This window comes from Diadema antillarum, unplaced genomic scaffold, assembly GCF_040938485.1.
Source record: "Diadema antillarum isolate AM-2024a unplaced genomic scaffold, OU_Dant_1.0 scf00000063, whole genome shotgun sequence".
In the NCBI taxonomy this organism is placed as follows: domain Eukaryota; kingdom Metazoa; phylum Echinodermata; class Echinoidea; order Diadematoida; family Diadematidae; genus Diadema; species Diadema antillarum.
In genome coordinates, this window is record NW_027270952.1 from 5221221 (window position 1) to 5239952 (window position 18732).

At 38.5% G+C, this 18732-nt stretch overlaps 1 protein-coding gene across 1 annotated transcript in view; it reads left to right on the forward strand.

Annotated features, from left to right (window-relative positions):
- Positions 1-18732, forward strand: part of LOC139716280 (uncharacterized) — a 42491-nt gene that overhangs the window by 8998 nt on the left and 14761 nt on the right. The window contains exons 6-17 of the mRNA XM_071627846.1: positions 1073-1207; positions 3673-3840; positions 5657-5788; positions 7018-7293; positions 7846-7991; positions 9899-10082; positions 10852-11032; positions 12297-12382; positions 12853-13094; positions 14887-14974; positions 15367-15443; positions 16947-16983. Of these exons, the coding sequence (XP_071483947.1) occupies positions 1073-1207; positions 3673-3840; positions 5657-5788; positions 7018-7293; positions 7846-7991; positions 9899-10082; positions 10852-11032; positions 12297-12382; positions 12853-13094; positions 14887-14974; positions 15367-15443; positions 16947-16983 (1752 nt within the window). The remainder of the gene's footprint in view (positions 1-1072; positions 1208-3672; positions 3841-5656; positions 5789-7017; positions 7294-7845; positions 7992-9898; positions 10083-10851; positions 11033-12296; positions 12383-12852; positions 13095-14886; positions 14975-15366; positions 15444-16946; positions 16984-18732) is intronic.

Below are 18732 nucleotides of genomic sequence, written 5' to 3' on the forward strand. Positions count from 1 at the left end.
GGTTCACTTTCCAGTAGATGAAGAGATCTGTTGTCAGCTCCGAGCACTGTCAGTGAAATCTGAAATTCCCCTTTGCGGATGCTCTGTAGGTTAAACAAGTTTATTTGGTCCCGGAGGACAGAACCCACAGGAAGCTGCAGAGGATGAATTTCCATAAGGCTTGGAAAATTATTTTTGGGTAATGGATTTGGTGGTTTAATGTGTTTGGGCATTCAACTTTAGAAGCATAAGATTATTGTAACTTTAAGTATCAGTTTGTAACAGTTTTGGCAGACTACAATGTAGTTTTTGTCTGTCTCAAGTCAGTTTTCTATATTTTCCACTTATGTAGTACATAAAACTGTGTAAAAAAAACTTTTAAAAGCTTATTTACAGCAGCATTATACTTGTGAGTAAGTGTTACAACTGTACAGAAACTTGTAAACAGCAGTAGCTTTGATGATTTCATGTAATAATGAATGGCACGTTGTAAATATGTGCACTGCGTATTCAACTTCATAATCTCCTGAGGATATTTGCAATGTAGAAATGTCAAGATAAGTGTACACATGTGATGCACATACATAAAAACAAGAAGAGACAAAGCAAACACAGAACAAGATATCATAGGACAGAGAGAGAGAAAGGAACAGACACAAGACATTAATTAAAGGGGGGAAAGGAACAAAAAATGAGGAAAAATTACATCAAGGCGATTCTGGCCAACAGTAAGAATTACAATATTTAATAAGAGCCTAGTGACCAGGTGACCTCAAGCTCTTGGAATTTTTTTTAGCAGATACAAATTTCAGGCTTGACAGCAATTATTCTAATTTCACATGGGATTTTCAGTGATGAATTGCAATGAGAATGCTTATAATGGAAAAGTCCTAATTTTGTAATGTGTACAAATTTAAGCAACATATGTATAGTCAAGATTTCTGCCAACGGCACGCATGCCTGGCTATTGTTTTCCACCAAAGCTGTAGTGAGTCTTGTATTAATCTTCATACAAATAACAGCTGTCTTTCCTCCTTTCTTTCCTCCCCTCTTCTATTTATTCTCCTTTATTCATATATTGTTGACATTTCAGCTTGCCCCTTGACAACTTTTGGAGCAGGATGCGACCAAATGTGTCACTGCAATGAGACTGCCTCGTGCGATCGGTTCACAGGGGAGTGTAGTGATGGAGAGTGTGCAGAAGGCTGGTCAGGAACCAACTGTCAAGGTGAGGAAACCGAAAAGGATTTGTTCCTTCGCTTGTCTTGTTGAAGATGCTCAATATGAATAGGTTGATTATCAACGCACTAGGGACGTACATTGTAGACCTGCCCTGCGTTGACGTACAGAACTGCTATTAACATTGTAAAAGATTTCTTCTTCTTCTTCTTCTTCTTCTTCTTCTTCTTCTTCTTCTTCTTCTTCTTCTTCTTCTACTTCTTTTTCTTCTTCTTGTGTTTACTTTTTTTTTCTAAAAAGATGACCAGTGATGGCTGATTCTTTCTGACCCTTGCAAAGCTGCCACTGGCAAAGCGCATTTAATGTTCCTTCCATTTCTAGCATTTTAAAAGATATAGATTACATAGAAAAAGAGAATATAAATATAAATTTCCACTGGCTAGGGTTGAAAAGTGCACAGTTTCAGTAGAAGTGAATGACCATGTGTATACTCTTTCATGAGAGGTGAAGAAGTGTGTCAAAAAAAAGTTTGATTATAGGATATTTTAGAAAGGATTTAGTATCAACCCTTTAGTAGTGCCAAGAAATTTTTTACAGTGTCAACTGTTCAGTGAAGGAGGCAGTATATATGTTACATGGGTATTTTGTGTGGCTTTTTTTAAATGTATTCATTTTTATGCCTCCGCCACGAAGTGGTGCCGGAGGCATTATGTTTTCAGGTTGTCCGTCCGTCCGTACGTCCGTGCGTACGTCTGTACTTCCGTGTGTCCGTACGTCCGTCCGTCCGCTTTCGTTTACGCGATAACTTGAGTAATATTCACTGGAATTTTACCAAACTTGGTCCAAGTATGAAGTATGATGGGGCAATTATTTGATTAGATTTTGGGTGAAATCGGCTAAAGGTCATAGGTCAAGGTCAAATCATGAAATTGTATCCGTTTACACGATAACTCAAGACTGGAATGAGCAAATTTCACCAAACTTTGTTGGAGGATGATGTATGATGGGACAATTAGTTGATTAGTTTTTCAGTGAAATTGGACAGAGGTCAAAGGTCAAAGATCAAGGTCAAATCCTAAAATTTATCTGTTAACGTGATAACTCAAAACTGGATGAAGCAGCTTTCACCAAACTTGGTCCAAGGATGATGTATGATAGGACAATTAGTTGAGTAGATTTTAGTGACATTGACAAGAGGTCAAAGGTCAAATGGTCAAGGTCAAATGCTACAAATGTTGCAATTTCCCCCATATCTATGCAATACCCGAAGGTATTTTCTTGAAACTTGGTGTGGACATGTACTACTGCGTAAAGATTCTCCAGAGAGAGTTTCATGTCATTAGGTCAAAGGTCAAAAGGTCAAAGGTTAGGTGAAAATGTTGCAATATCACTTTTCTCGCAAATGGTTCAATGCATCTTCGTGGAACTTGGTACATACGCATGTACTGACTGGCAGGGATTATCTAGGGAATTTAGGGGTCATGGGTCAATAGTTAGGGGTCAAAGATCAAGGTCAACTCCTCAAAATTTTACTATTTCCCTCATATACTATTATATGCAATGCTTGCATTATTAGTTTCAAAACTTGATACATGCATTACCTAATGGAGATTCTCTGGGAAATTTCCAGCCAGAAGGTCAAAGGTTAAGGGTCAAAGGCCAGGTTTCAATGCCCCCCCCCCCCAAAAAAAAAAAAAAAAAAAAAATCTATTTTTTACCATCATTACACTCTTTCTTCATACCTTGGAAATTACTCAATGCATAAACTTATAAAAAGGTCTGTCAGAATTCAAGTAAAAATTCTCAATTCCCAAAATATGTGTACCTGCACTCTTAGAAAATTATAGCAAACCCAGTTCAAGACATTTCTGACAAACCTGTCATTTCGATATTTTGCCAGTTATGTGAAACTGTCATGGATCACACAATGTGAAGACATTGTACAATACGCCTATTGGGAGAATCATGCATTATGGCGGAGGCATCAGTCGCCATAGCGACATTTCTAGTTGGAGACTAGGATGTCAAGAGGGATGGTCACAGGCAGTTCAAAGGCTGAAATGCTAGTTTTATTTGAAGGCCAGTGATTCATTGAGATTGGATTAAATGATATCAACTTATGTAGGCAAAGTACATTTCCTCATAAACAAGAATATATCTGGTGCGGAATAAATTATGTAAGCAATAACATTACATAATTATACAAACTGCTGTCACACGTAAATGTCACTTTAGGGCAAAGTTATGTGGCATCCACAGTGAGATTTCATCTCACAAACTATGTGCATGACTATGCATTAGTAATGCAGTACAAAATTTTGTTCATCACACATATAATTGCTTGTATTACATTCAAACCAATCATTCAACACACGCAGCATACCTAGATATGCAGTCCTCCCCAAGGATAGATAATTCATAAGCATGTTGCAGTGACAATTTCTACAACTTGTAGAATAGAGTGTTCCTTCCATTTAGACAGTTCTGTGCTTTTCACTTATCATCCCTCTCCAGTACCAGACATTTGTCCAGAAGGCTTCTTTGGTGTCAACTGCAGCGAAAAATGTAATTGTCTCAATAATGCAGCGTGTGACAAGGTCACGGCAGTGTGCTACGGCTCAGATGGATTGTGTGCAGCAGGTTATGCCTCTAACACTGTGAAACTTGCAGACTGCCAAACATGTAAGTAGAATTCTCTTGGAGCACTTACTCATATGATGACATAAATGGTATCCTGGGATACCAAATAAAAATCAGCCATTTTGTTGAATTATTTTTTTTTTTTTCTTACGGTTGTACCCTGGGTTGCCAAAAAGTGGGAACTTATTTTGGTGCTGGAGCTAGCGCGCGCTAGCCACTGCACTGCACTGCACTGTACTGCACTGAAGTGCACGCTATTGCTAGCACAGAGTACAACCTTGTACCATGCATGCAGTGGCATGGGAATGACTATGTACACATGCACACAGTGCATGCATTTCTCTGCGGCTGTCCTCGAGTGAACATGAGGTGGCACTACACAGCATGGTACCCCGGGGTAACACATGATGCATCAAATGTGGCCAGGCAGGCATATAGACCAACACAGCATTTGCTAGGATTGATTTTCAAAAAAGGCATGAAAGCAGCATTTTTGGCCAGGTGATTTCAGGTTTTTGGTGTTTACTGGAAGAGTTGCAGATTGCCCCTGAAGTTTTTAAAGTTTTAAAATTGAAACCATGTGATTATTTATAAATAGAACTAGTATATTTGACATTTTGTGTAGTTTCAGCTGTTTTTAAGTTTCTCAAACAAAAGTGTACATTAAAAACCTACAGAAACTTGAAAAATAGCCTACTGTGTCTTTGATATTTCACGGAATCATGAACAAAATAATTAAAATGAGTATGTCCAAGGTTAATTTGACAATCCTTGCTTTGTGCTTGATTTAAGGTCACAAGCAAATCATCTTTTCTGCAGTGTTAATGCTTTTTGATTTTGTTTCCTTTTTTTTTGTCATCATGCACCTCCTGTCACGACTGATTCCTTTCATTGAGTTAAATGCTAGAGTCAGCAAAGTTCAAATGCCACAAAAATACAAAATATGTGTCATAAATGTATAAAAGTGTAATCAAATGTACAAATTATTATGTAATCATTACTGATGTAAGACAACAGCTTGTCTCAACTGCAAAATTTTAAAAAATTGTCAATAGCCTTCAGGCCACTAGTGTACTTGAAAACAGAGAATCAGGATGCAAATTAGGTCACCTCATGCATATCTTGAGAATAGATAAATTGCACCCAGCTGTTTAAAGCTCTTTCCTGTGTAGTATTTGAGTTCATCTCAAAGCTTGCCTGAACATTTCCGAATCTATGTTCGTGTACACAGTCTGTGTCATTTCTAATTCCCTATTTTGTTGTAATCATTCATTCACAGAAACTATGTTCGGTGTGTTTGAGCAACATGTCTGCATTTTCTCTGGGCAAAGAAAGAGTTTTGATTAACAGAACTCGACCTGACCTAAGACTTTTTTAATTACCATATACTTTCTCTGAATCGTTGAACATGCCTGACATCACAAACTGTAGTAGTCTTCTTGTCCAGCGGTGGCTACACTGAAACTTTTCAAGTTCAACACTTTTCAGTTGATTGTTGGATTTTCCTCAAACTTTACAGATGTATTCTACTGTTTTGCTGCATGCACTCAATCCATAAAATTTGGGTTTAATTCCCCTGTAACTCCTTGTCTATGAGATCCACATGGATTTTGTACTGAGTCCTTGTAGATTATTAAGGAATTTTGTAGAGAATAGGTCAAACGCTATGTACTTTGATAAATGTATCATGGCTGGGGCGACAAGACCTCATATCTACAAAATGTCAAATGTTCAGGAGAGCCAAAAAAAACCCAAAAAACACCGAAATTCGAGATACAAGGTCTTGTCACTCCAGTGACGGTATGTGACCATCCCTAAAATGATCTTTTTTTCCCTCCCTACACCTATTGCCCTCCAGATGAGGGGTGCTTTGAAGAATGTAGCCGGACTTGTCACTGCACAGGGGGCAACGATGTGTGTGACGCTGATACTGGAGTGTGTTCTGATGGGAGATGTCTGTCAGAGTGGACTGGACCCTCATGTCAGACAGGTAAGACATTTGCTTTCCATACCTGCTAACTGTTCCCGTGTGATAACAACATTCCTCTTTCTTTGCAGGAAAGGAGAAGCTTCATTCAGTCTTGCACTCCTATTTTTCTCCTTAACAATTGCTAAATGGTTTATTGGAGGTGGAGTGAAAATCAATGAAAATGACCATTTAATCCACCTGCCCCATAGCCCCATTACCAGTTGGCCTCCTTCCAGAGGGGCTATGCCCATATCATCTAATACCCACAATTTATTAGACCAAGTGGGAGAAAATCTCAAGGAGACAAAATTGCGATTAGACCATCTGGTTTTTAGACAAAACGATAAGTAGCCTAACTGGGCATTAGACCAAGTGAGAAGTAGACAAAACAGCATTAGCTGAAATTGATAGTAGACCAAGTGAGTTTAACCATAGTGGTGTTGGACATAGTGGAAGGTAGACCATCTGATAGTGGACCAATTCGCAATAAACCGTACAGGAAATCGTTCATGAAGTATGCAACTGCGTGTATTAGACATTTAGTCTCCCATATCCAACCAAATCCCTCAGTTGGATGAGCGCCCGTTCCGATCATGTGCGGATAAGGGAGGTTGGACTGTATTGTTATTACTGCTGTGATTTATTGGAATCGATTGACAAATTGCCCTACATATATACATTAATGTAGGGCAATTTGTCAATCAGTTGCCATGAAAACAACTCGACAGAAGAATTTCATGAATTGTAATACTGTGTGATTTATATTCCTGTCTTTGTCATCATCCCACAAGCGTGGATCAATGTGAAGACTTAATAATACATCACTCAGATACTGTATACATCAAAATTTTCGCAAAATTAAAGATATGCAAAAATATTGATTTTAATGATGATATGAATGTGATGTACACGTTTTACATTTTTCCGTTCAGTACAGGACTCCACGATGGCGAATTTAACCACTCGCAAAATTGTCAGGAATTCGCAATTCGTGAAAATTTAGACTGGCTAAATATATGGCGTATACAGTCGTCCACTCCATGTTAGGATACATCATAAACCATTTCTCTCACGACTGTGATTCACACATTTAGTTTCTACATAGTTTCTACGCACCTTCTACATCCTGATTGTCAATCTTTTTGATATACAAGCATAGAATTAGACATGTCTCCTTTGAAGCTTATTATCATACAACCTTTTCCTCGCTTCCCCCCCCCCCCCCCCCCCCCCTGTGAATGGCTTCTCAGGCATCGTTGATATCTCCCATGTCAAAGTCAACGTGGGCCAGCCTTCAGAGCTCCAGTGCATCTACTCTTCCCCACACAATGCCTCCTCCCTGGTCTTCAGCGCCAGGCTTGGGACCGCCATGGGCACGAGTGTGAATCCCACATCCGTGGAAGCAATGGCGATGTTGGAGTTGTTCAACGTGACTTTCCAGATTCCGTCGGGCCAGTCACCGGCATATTGTGCAGTGACGTCCAACGGGCAAACCGTCTCGTCAGGGGAAATACTAACATATTATGGTGGGTTGGTCTTTTGGTTTTATATAGTACATCTGTCTTCGTTTTTAGTACCCACACATGGCAACAAGTGTACATGCTGAAGGTGATGCATGTGCATGTTGAAATGTCAAATCTTAAATGGCAAATTGTGTATGAAGTAACTGTTTGCATGTGAAACAAATTGAATACTGTAGAAAAAGGTAAAATTTAAGACGAGGGTGGTTGGTACATAATACATGAAATTAACGTTTATTAGTGCAAGTCTTAGACCAAATGAATTCCTAGACTTGATCTAGCTTGATTTCCTCTTTTCAGAAACACCATATCCCTTTTGTGCTTTGTGTAATTCTCACATGAAATACAACGTAGTTTCAAAATAGATTCAAAGCTATGAGCTTTAGCTTGTAATTGCATTTTCTTGATATTGTATTGTATTGCTTTTTGTGGTTTGTGTTGGCACTATGCTTTTCTGTAGATTTAATCTGGAAGGAATTGTAATCATCTCTGTTTGTACCAGTTGACCTCATTACACTCTCGTCTAGATGTCTCCATGTTGTTATTCTCTTTATGCAGCTCTTCCAACCTTGAGCACACCTCCCTCTGTTGATATGTATGACATGTACAACGCTACCATTAGCTGGATGGGTTGGAAGGCAGATTCCAACAGTTCTGATGGGGGAGAGGGTCCCATAGTTGGCTACACCATCTACTATGAAATGGTAAGCAGTAAGATAAATCAATTTCTGATTGTGTCTTCAAGCTCTTTCAAATTTCTACAAATAATTTCCAGGAAAATTCTATAGTTTTAACTCGTAATATGATGATTGCATTAAAGGTAGGGAATCCCATTTGCATGCCTTAAATGAAGAGTTGTATAAATACAGTGGTATGTTGAAGAGAGTATCATTTTAGAAACTCCCATAAAGTATTGAAAGTGGAAGGTAACATTTAGTACATTTTTATTGACCGTTAGATTTTGAATTGAATTTTTTTCGGGGCTCACCGTAAATTCCAGTACATTACTAGGCTACCTATGCAGACCCATGCACTGCATGTGTGTCCATCATGTATATTTTGTGAAGAAAGTTCATCAAAACTTACAAACATTTCTATGTACATTCTTGCCACACACTCTATATGTTATTACAGCAGCTCTTATACTTTTAGATTTGTGTTTATAGATAAAAGATACAGAAGACTGTAACAAAAAGGCTTAAGTGTGGCTGACACACAAAACTACTGAGTAGTTGAGTTTTGTGCATTATTCAAATTGTAGATAACTGTTGACTTCCAAATTTCTCAGCAGTGGCCTAAACAAGTCCCCTGAGGTTCATATTTAATGTTTTGCTGCATTTTGGGAGGTCTGTAAAAGGTATCCCCTACCTTTAAAGCAGCCTATACCTCCCAAATCATGTATGCAATCTATTACCCACACCAGCTTGACAAAGGGGAGTTAGAATTTTCATATTTCATACACATATTTCTTCAGTACATTGGTGGCCCAAATCTTGACATGGGCAGTGAAAATATCCTGTGGAATGTTATGCTAATGTGGTACTGTAGTGCCCACAATGTTCACACTTTTCTATGATTTGTCCAAAATGTAACAAATGGTGTAATCTGCTATAAATGCATTGGTATTGCTTGCACATTACTGCATTGCATTTTGATGGCAGCCAATGTGCACTATCAATCTCTCCTGCCATGCTGCCTACCTTTAGAATTTGTAATAGCCAAGACAGAATTTTCATTTATTCAATGCTGGACCTATCTCGTGCTGCACTGTATGAAAATATCATGTGGTTTATATGAACCTAAAATCTGTGTCTTTTCCCGAGTCAACCATATTGCATTAGGGGAACGCATGAATATTTAATCCTACAAGATCGATAGCCCAGTATCTGCATGTTTGTGTGTCTGTCTGTGTATCACAATTACACAGACTGTAATTCAAATTTATTTATTTATTTATTTATTTTTCCGTTGAGATGTTTTCATTGCAACTGATTGACAAATTGCCCTACATCGACGTAAATAAGCACTGACTTGATCAGTGTTTTAGTAGTAGCCATGATAAAAAATCATGGGCGTACATACTCGAGCAGGATTCGAACCCACGACCTCCTGATCACCGGACAGGCGTCATCTCCACTAGACCACCGAGCTTTCGCCCGACAGCAAGTGTTGGTTCTAATCCTTATAGCATGCAGCGGGTACTGCTTTTGTTATTCAAATTTATTTGAATTTACGTCGATGTAGGGCAATTTGTCAATCAGTTGCAATGAAAACATCTCGACGGAAAAATAAATAAATAAATAAATAAATTTGAATAACAAAAGCAGTACCCGCTGCATGCTATAAGGATTAGAACCAACACTTGCTGTCGGGCGAAAGCTCGGTGGTCTAGTGGAGATGACGCCTGTCCGGTGATCAGGAGGTCGTGGGTTCGAATCCTGCTCGAGTATGTACGCCCATGATTTTTTATCATGGCTACTACTAAAACACTGATCAAGTCAGTGCTTATTTACGTCGATGTAGGGCAATTTGTCAATCAGTTGCAATACACAGACTGTATATGAAAATATGTGAGGCTTGCCTAACATTTTACCATCTCATGTTCCTCTAGACTGACGGTGCTACGATGATGTCAGGTGTTTTATCACATGACCCAGGAAGTGGGGTCCAGTACCAGTACACTGTGATGGGACTCACCCCAGGGCAAACATACGTCTTCTATGTGTCTGCCTCTAGGGTTGGGTCAGGAGGGGAGGGGCCCAAGGGACCAGCATCCCAAGCCATCACATTACCAGGTGAGAGTGAGGCTGCCACAGTCCTTCAGTGTATCACTTTAGTTCTAATTGAGCTTCAACTGAGTTATTGCACAATTTTCCCCAATGAGTGTGTGTGTGTGTGTGCTTTCTTTGTCTTGTCTTGTTTTGTTTTGTTGGGTTTTGGGGGGGTTTTTTTAGTATATGATTGACATGTGATCTCTGCAGGTTTAGCAGAAGAAAGAGCCCAGTGTAGAAATCTGATGAGGGTGCTTGCACCAGTGCATTCAGTTGCTTACATGTAGCATGAGCAATTTCTCCTCATCCTCATCAGGCCTGAATGAGAAAGCAGAAAGAAAAATGGTCCCCATTTTCATGTATGATGCATGCCTATGTGCAATAGATATGTGTACCTTACACAGCAATTTCTTCTTTTTCTCTTTTTTTTTTTTTTTTTTTTTTTTGAGGGATAGGGTACAAACTAAGTTAATTGATTTCTACTTGGAATTGACTATGGCTACTGACTGTAAAACAGAAATCACCTTGTTTCCTACTGGATATACTCTTCCATAATTTTATCATTTTTCTACAGTATCTTTTATGTATATTATGTATCTACATAGTGAAACAGACAGCATTGTAAATTAATTTCACTTTGATGTGGCACTATACCCACAGTTTTTAGGTTTGTTCGTTGATTTGTATTTTAAATGCATAGCTACCAGTACAATAGTAAACCTTCTGCCAATACTCCCAAGCCCAGTATCATTATTCTTGTACTACAAAGTATTTGTATTTGTTTTATTTCAAGGCATCTCAACAGCTTCACTGAGTACGTCCAGCCCAACAACCAGGCAACCAGCCACGCCAGATACCACACCATCTGCAGCCACAAGCAATAACATCATCCTCTACATCGTCATTCCGGTGGTCATCGTCGTCTGCGTCATCGTGGTCATCGTGGTCCTGGTGATGATTGGCATTCAGAGGAGGTATGTCAAGTGCATCCCAGTTTGGAGTGACAGAGGTGGTACATGGTAATGTGTGTGGAAATGGCGGGGGACTACCATCAGTGGACATAGTGCACAAGCATTGCGATATTGGTCTGATTGCAACTGCTTAACAAATTGCCCTCCATTGACATAGATAAGCACCAAATCAACCCTAATATACTCTTGGGGTAGTTTTAGTCTTGTTATGGGGGGGGGCATAATGCCTCCCCCCCCCCCCCCCCCCCCCCCCCAAAAAAAAAAAAAAAAAAAAAAAAAAAGAAATCAGCCCTGGATCACCTAATTACTTTAATCAGTGTTTTAGAAGTATCCACGATTTTAAAAAGAAATTGTGGCCATAATCTAGCTTGATAGCTTAATCTTACTGAAGAGAATAATGGCAGTCATAGAGATTATAGTTATGTATGGGGAGCAATTGTGGCCTAGTTGAGGAGATCACATCCTCTCAATTGGGCGTTTTGATTCCACTGATATCAGTGTTAGTGTCCCAAAGTAATGATAATGATAATGGTAATATGAAAATTTGTATAGCACCTTTTAAAAAATGTTTCTAAGTGCTTTACTGATAATGGCACAAAGTTAAGGCACTTTATCCTCATTGCCTACCCTAATCTGTGAGAGGGAACTAGGTCCCATAGTAACTTTTTCTTATTAAAGCATTTGAGAGCTTGCTCAGGGGCCATGTTGAATACATCAAAACAAACAAACAATGCAGGGTATTTGCTGATGATGTGGGATAGTTGACAGTCATATTTTAGTGATGCTGCTGCCGACAATGATGATGATGACATAGAATTTGAATAAGACAATAGTGATGATAGAGATGATGTTAAGTACACTAAAATAGTGCAGTGATGGTAGATTGTGAACAGATGTGTGATATTGCAGTGATGACATATATGCTGCAAATGATAAGGATGATGACAGTAGTGACAGTGATGATGTTCCCAATGATTATGATAATGTTGCTGATGATCATGATGATGCAAATTGCACTTGTAGGATATTTTATAACAACTGAAATGGTCAGTTGTGCTTTACCGGTGGCATTGTTGCTGCTGCTGCCAGTGAGGATCACGAGAATATTCATGATGAAGATTTTAAAGATATTTACATGTAGCTTTCATTCACTCTTTCAGCTAAGCAACATCATTTTAGCAGTTTTCTGGACTGTAGTGTTTGCTACTTATAATGCAGGAAACATGGTGACTGATCACATGTGTTGTAATGTCCTTCTTTTTCATAGACGGAGGAGAAAGCTGTTCCAGGATAGGAGAGAGAGGATTGTTCTGGAAACCCAGGGCATGGCAGAATATTCTGATGAAATTCATGGTAAGAGTGACTCTGGTGTTGTAAGAGTGCTTACAAATGTAGCTATGTGCCCATTATCATAAACAATAGGTGTTTCTAACAAGAGTAGTACCCCCCCCCCCCCCATATCATTTGTAAGCCCACACAGAGAAGTGTTAGAATGAATAATTCAAAAATTAGCATTGCATCATGTATGTGCCAGTATCTTGATGATGATAGCAGGACTTTTTTGTGTGTGTCTGTGTGTGTGTCAGTATGTTTCATCAATATAAACATCACTACATGGCTGAGTGAGCAAAGTTTTAGAAGGATGTAGAGTGATCCACTACAAAATCCAACAGTGTGTGCTTATTTGTAGAGTTTACAGAGCAACATAATTGGACGAAACTGATGTGATTTCCACCTCAGACATAAATGACAAAAGCAAGTCTTCCAGGAAATGTTCTAATTTAGACTCTTGCTGATTGATGTTCACACTTCAATTCCAACAGATAATCACAATGGCGGATATGAGGAGAAGTCTCAGTTAACACCAGCTCACGATGACATCGATGGGGAACCCAATGGGAATCCAAGGTACAGTAAGGCCCCCATCAGGCCCACCTCAGCACCCCCTGGGCCACCCACTGCAGAACGACCCCCCTCCCACACCCCGAAGGCAATCCCTGTGGCAGAGTTCTCTGCATACGTCCAGAAGAACCGACGATCAAATGTCTTTGAGGATGAGTGGTCGGTAAGCACATCAGCTGGTTCAGCACATATGGTTTACTTGTAGAGTCTAAATGCCATAAATAGATTTTTTTTCTTTCTTTCTTTCGTAATGGGGGGGGGGGGGGGGGGGGGCTGGCAGTTCCCCAACTGGAAAGCAGACGCAATTTGTATCAATATTATGTTTGCTGTAGTGCATGTAAAGGCAAGTGGTATTTTTTTCTCTCTTTCATATTCAAAGAAAGTTCAAACAGCCCTTGCAAAAAAATACTGCAAAAAAATGACTTTCAGTTTTTTGCCCTCCCCCTCCCCCCCCCCCAAAAAAAAAAAAAAATATTTTTCTAAATCAAATTTTACCTGGTAAAGACAGGTCCCAAGTATACTTTGGCAGGTGTCTAAGGGAAACGTATTGCATCAAAATCAGCTTGTCCTTAACAGGTAATTCATGATTAGGGGTTATTGAAAGGTCTTGAGGAGTTACTACGTGTATCTGAAAGTTATGGTGGTTATAAAATATGTGATGAAAACAGCTGAAACTTATCTCTTGCTTGATATGCGCAAATGTGTTTTTATGCCTCCGCCACGAAGTGGTGCCGGAGGCATTATGTTTTCGGGTTGTCCGTCCGTCCGTCCGTCCGTCCGTCCGTCCGTCCTTCCGTCTGTCCGTCCGTCCTTCCGTCCGTCCTTCCGTCCGTAATGAATTTTTTGTGGACAAGGTAACTATCAAAAGCTTTTGAGATATCCTAATGAAACTTGGCATGTATGTGTATTAGGGGGTGAAGTTGTGCCTATCAACTTTTGGGTGCACATGCTCAAGGTCAAAGGTCAAAAGGTCAAGGTCAAATACATAAAATCTCACTATTTCCCTCATATCTATGCAATGCCTGAAGATATTTTCTTGAAACTTAGTGTATACATGTATTACCCAATTAAGATTCTCTGGTGAAAGTTTGGGTCATGAGGTCAAAGGTCAAAGGTCAAAAGGTCAAGTAAAAATATCAAAACTTCACCTTTTTTCTCTGTATCTTGGAAATTGTTCAAGGTCTCTTCATGGAACATAGTATATATATACATGTACTGACTGGCAGTGATTATCTAGAGAATTTAGGGTTCATGGGGTCAAAGGTCAAGGGCAACACTTTAAAATTTTACTAAATATTTCCCTCATGTTTGTGCAATGCCAGCAGGATTTTTTTTTTTTACACTAGGTGTGGCATGTTTAACCTAATAGAGATTCTCTGGAAAGTTTTTTTTTTCTTTTGTTTTTGCCTCAAAGGTCAAAAGGTCAAAGATCAAGTGAAAGTGCTGAACTAAGTTTTTCCTCCATATCTCGGAAGTGGCTCAAGTTATCTTGAAACGTGCTACATATTTATGCATCTTCTGCCTGACAGTGATTATCTTATGAATTTTAGGGCAGATGAGATAAGGCCAGATGAAAATGGTAACAATTTACTATTCAATACAGAAATTGCACTTTTTCTCCATACCTTGAAAATTACTCAATGCATAAATGTATGAATGGGTCAAAGTCAAGTTAAAGTCCGTAAATCCCAAATACATGCTCTCCTATTCATCCAATTAAACCTAGGTGATGGAAGGTGAGCATTCAACACATTTGTGACAAACCTGTCATTTTAACATTTGCCAATTTTGTGAAAATGTAATCACACATTGTCCACATGTACTATTTAGACCTATTAGGAGAATCATGCATTATGGCGGAGGCATACCAGTCGCCATAGCGACATTTCTAGTTAAGCTGTACATCTTGACAGGTGATTGACGATCATTTTCTACTTTCCTTTTTTGTACATCAGCTCCTTCCACCAGACATCAGCAAGCCGTGTAAAGTTGCTTCATTGCCCAACAACAAGCCAAAGAATCGCTATCGCAACATACTGGCATGTAAGTTCAGCACAAAGTGCATGTTACATGAAATGATTAGGGAGCTTCGCTTCATACTCAGGACTTCACCTCATCTAATGTGCACTAAGGATTGTAAATGACATACCTGATTTGTAATTGTAATTGTAAAATTTCACAAACTTTCTTTAAACAGAAAAATGGGGAATGGCAGTTCCCCCCCCCCCAAAAAAAAAAAAAAAAAGACATGTCTGTGTCTACTTAATAGTTATAAAATGTATCAGTGTGATATCAGTATTTGAGTATGTGGCTCATGGGCAAGATATTTCACACCCAAAGAAATTCAGTGAATGTGCTCAGCCGAACCTGGTAAAAATAAGAAAAGGGTATAAGATAGCTCCTTGATTATTTGGGGTCCTTTTGTCAATTCCTAGATGACCATTCACGTGTGGTTTTGAATGAACTGGAAGGTGTTCCCAACTCAGACTATGTCAATGCCTGCTACATTCAGGTAAGTACCCTCCAGGTGTTAAACAAGACACTACTATCCAAGAAACAAAGAGAATGCAGCTCATGCTTAAACATCAGCTACAAACAACAATTTGTAATGTCTTTAGCTGTTTTGTTTTCATGAATAGAAAATAAAAATGTTGCCTGAAATAACAATTGTCCGTGGTCATGGTTGGAGGTCACCAAACTTTAGCTAAATTATTATGTTCTGGCTGCAAGGTCTATAAGGTAACAGTTCACTTATTATTCTGTTGAGTTGACTGGATTGAAATGAATTCAAAAATCTATTTTGTGTAAATAGGGTGAGAGATCAGTCCTTGGTCAGGGGTCAAAATTAGTGGCATTCTACAAAATGTAAATTAAATCATATAGTATACTTACGGCAGACAGAGTGACCGTATGAGGAGCTGAGGTACACTATCCCAATTAAATTCATGCAGTACATTGTATTTGAATTGCCTGAATAGGCAGTCCTGCCATTGTGTTGTTTCTTACCATATTCTAATGTGATAAATCTTAGATTAGAATAGCATCCATATGCTTGCATTGCTGCATGCATTCAAGGTAACTTAACCCTTTATGTACTATAACATGAAAGAGTGTAGATTGGCACAGAAAACCCCATAGCATTGTACACACTGTCCAAAGTCACTATCAATGACAAGGGTTAAATAATCTCATGATATAACATTCAGAAATTTCTGGCTGCTCATCCAATTTATGCTGCGTAGTAACTTGTCATACATGTGCCATTTCATTCTGAAGCTCAAATTCATTTCTGTAGAAATAAATGTGGTGAACATTTATTTCACAAAGACAGTATTCTGTAACCCAGGTTCATCATGTCAGGCCTGTAATATGCTCACACCCAGGCTCCCTATGCACTATGACATGTTCTTATACAGTTTTCCAGAGTGTGCCCGAGTGCATTCATTTTACCTGAAGCTGCAATTTCATTCTAGGCATCTTAGTATTAATTGTATTAAAGAGAGTAGTTAAATTGTGATTTGTCACCTGAATATTCATTTCATTTTCACAAAATAAAAGCAAACAACAAACAAGCAAACAAAAAGTCTTCAGCATAACACCTCTCAAACGCTAAACCTTGCACTGCTTAGTCCAAACCATTTATTTCAAGAACACCACATGAATGTTATTGTTGTGGAATCATCTTCAAAGCTTTTCTTTTGTTTGTTTTTTTTATTATCCAGAGGTGTATCCAAGAAAATATATTTAGTATGTAAAGCATACAAAAAAATCAGATAAGATAAAGTAACAGTGCTTTTCAAGCTCATCAGAAGCAGATATATTATTCATATGCTAGCATGGATTACTGCATATGTATGCAACACAATCTTAAAAATCAACTTTTATTAGTATACCCCACCATCATTATTTCGAATGAAGTTGACCCGTGTTTAATTTGTTGTATTTGTGTAGTACCTTGAGGTAACCCCAACCATTCCTGTTCATTTGCCTCCTTCCACTCCTTCGCTATCTGCAGAATATCGATAAGACACAGGTGTATATTGCAACCCAAGGTATCGGTCATGTCCATTCGTTACTATGACATTTTTCTCTTACAATTTGACTATTGTCAGAGAACCACATAGTCCACAATGTGTATATACCTTCCTCCACTCATATGCTCACAATGTCCCTCTCTGTATATTTTTCTATCTGATGTATTTAATATCTATATTCATATATTTCTATCTATCTATCTACACCATCTATCTATCTATCTATCTATCTATCTATCTATTTATCTATTTTTTGTGTATATGTCTGTGAATGTATTTTTTTATTGTTATTTCTCTTTGTGTCTGGTGCTTCTTTCTATTGTTTGACCTGTGTCATCCGTGTAATTGTCTTTGTGGTGTTGTTCCTGTCCAAACTGCTGGAAATAGTGTCTTTCTTTGGTGAACGGTGGTGCGGGTTTGTTTAAGACTACACTTTTCAACTTTTTTTTAACCCAAGGCCCTTCTTGACTCCTAAAAAGTTTTCTGAGGCCCAGTTACATGTGTAGATCAAATGCAAATCTTGTTTATTTTTCTTTTGGGGAGATATTGCAGCCCACCTGTGAGAGCTTTTACTGCCCACGGGTTGAGCAGCACTGGTATAAGAGATTGCATTCTAGAACAAATCAATTCTCACTTTCTGCCTGTGCATGACAGTTACCATGCAAAATGAGTTGTGAATACATCGACAACTGCAGTATCATTTTTGATCAGCAGGCTTTCTTCAGCTCTAAGACATGTCCCTGGTGCAAAACTCTTGATGTTTTTATCATTTAAGACATTACGTGTCATAATTAACTTTCAGAAATATCATATTGATATGTTGCTATGCAAAACAGGGAATTATGGTTGTGCCCCATTGCATGTCATGAAAGAGAAAAAAATCCCTGTTCATCTCATAGTCATGTCTTAGAAAGGGAGAAAGAGAGAGAAGGAACATATTTTAAAGGTCCCCCAACATCCAAATGTTGTCTTGTGAAATTCCTTTCTGTAACTTCTGCTGATGTGAATATGTTTTCACATCACAAAGTCAGGAATAGTTTGATCAAAGTCTGTTGTAGATGTTGTTGATCTGGTTTCTTTTTCTGCACTCACTAGGCTCCACCCCTGACAAATCTGTTTTGCATTTTTGGTGTCATCAGCAGTACAGTCAGCTGAAATGGGCAATACCAAATGGTGCATTGTATGCACCTTGAGATAACTAGTTGTACTTTGTAATATTAACAATATCAAGTTTTATACCATTAAAAAAGACAAGTTTTATACCATGCAAGTCCACAACTTTTCTTCCCATTGACTCAATCTCAAATACTTTCCTCATGATATTGACTATAATAATTTAAAAGCACAGGAGAATCATTCTGTGAGACTTGCCTTGCTATAGTGAGTGTGTACATTATAGTCATAAAAGTATACAGATGCATAGCATTTGGCATTGTGATTCTAATGACTTTACTGTTGATGACATCGTGAAAAGCAAGAAAGTTGTGCAGAAAAAGGGAACAGCTCAGTAGGTATTCAAAAGAAAATATAATTCCATGATACACATATCTTTTGGCAAGTAGTTTGAGAAGTAATAATTTGTGAGCCTACATTGTATTCATGTCAGCAGAATTCAACATGAATTGGATGTGAGGGAACCTTCAATGATGGCATATTAACATCATATTGTTCATTCTGTCCTTAGACTGCTGCTGCTAAGCTTCAAAGGTTGAACTAATCTGCGGATATAACATTTTGACACTTGGTGCTATTATTGCTTGCACTCAC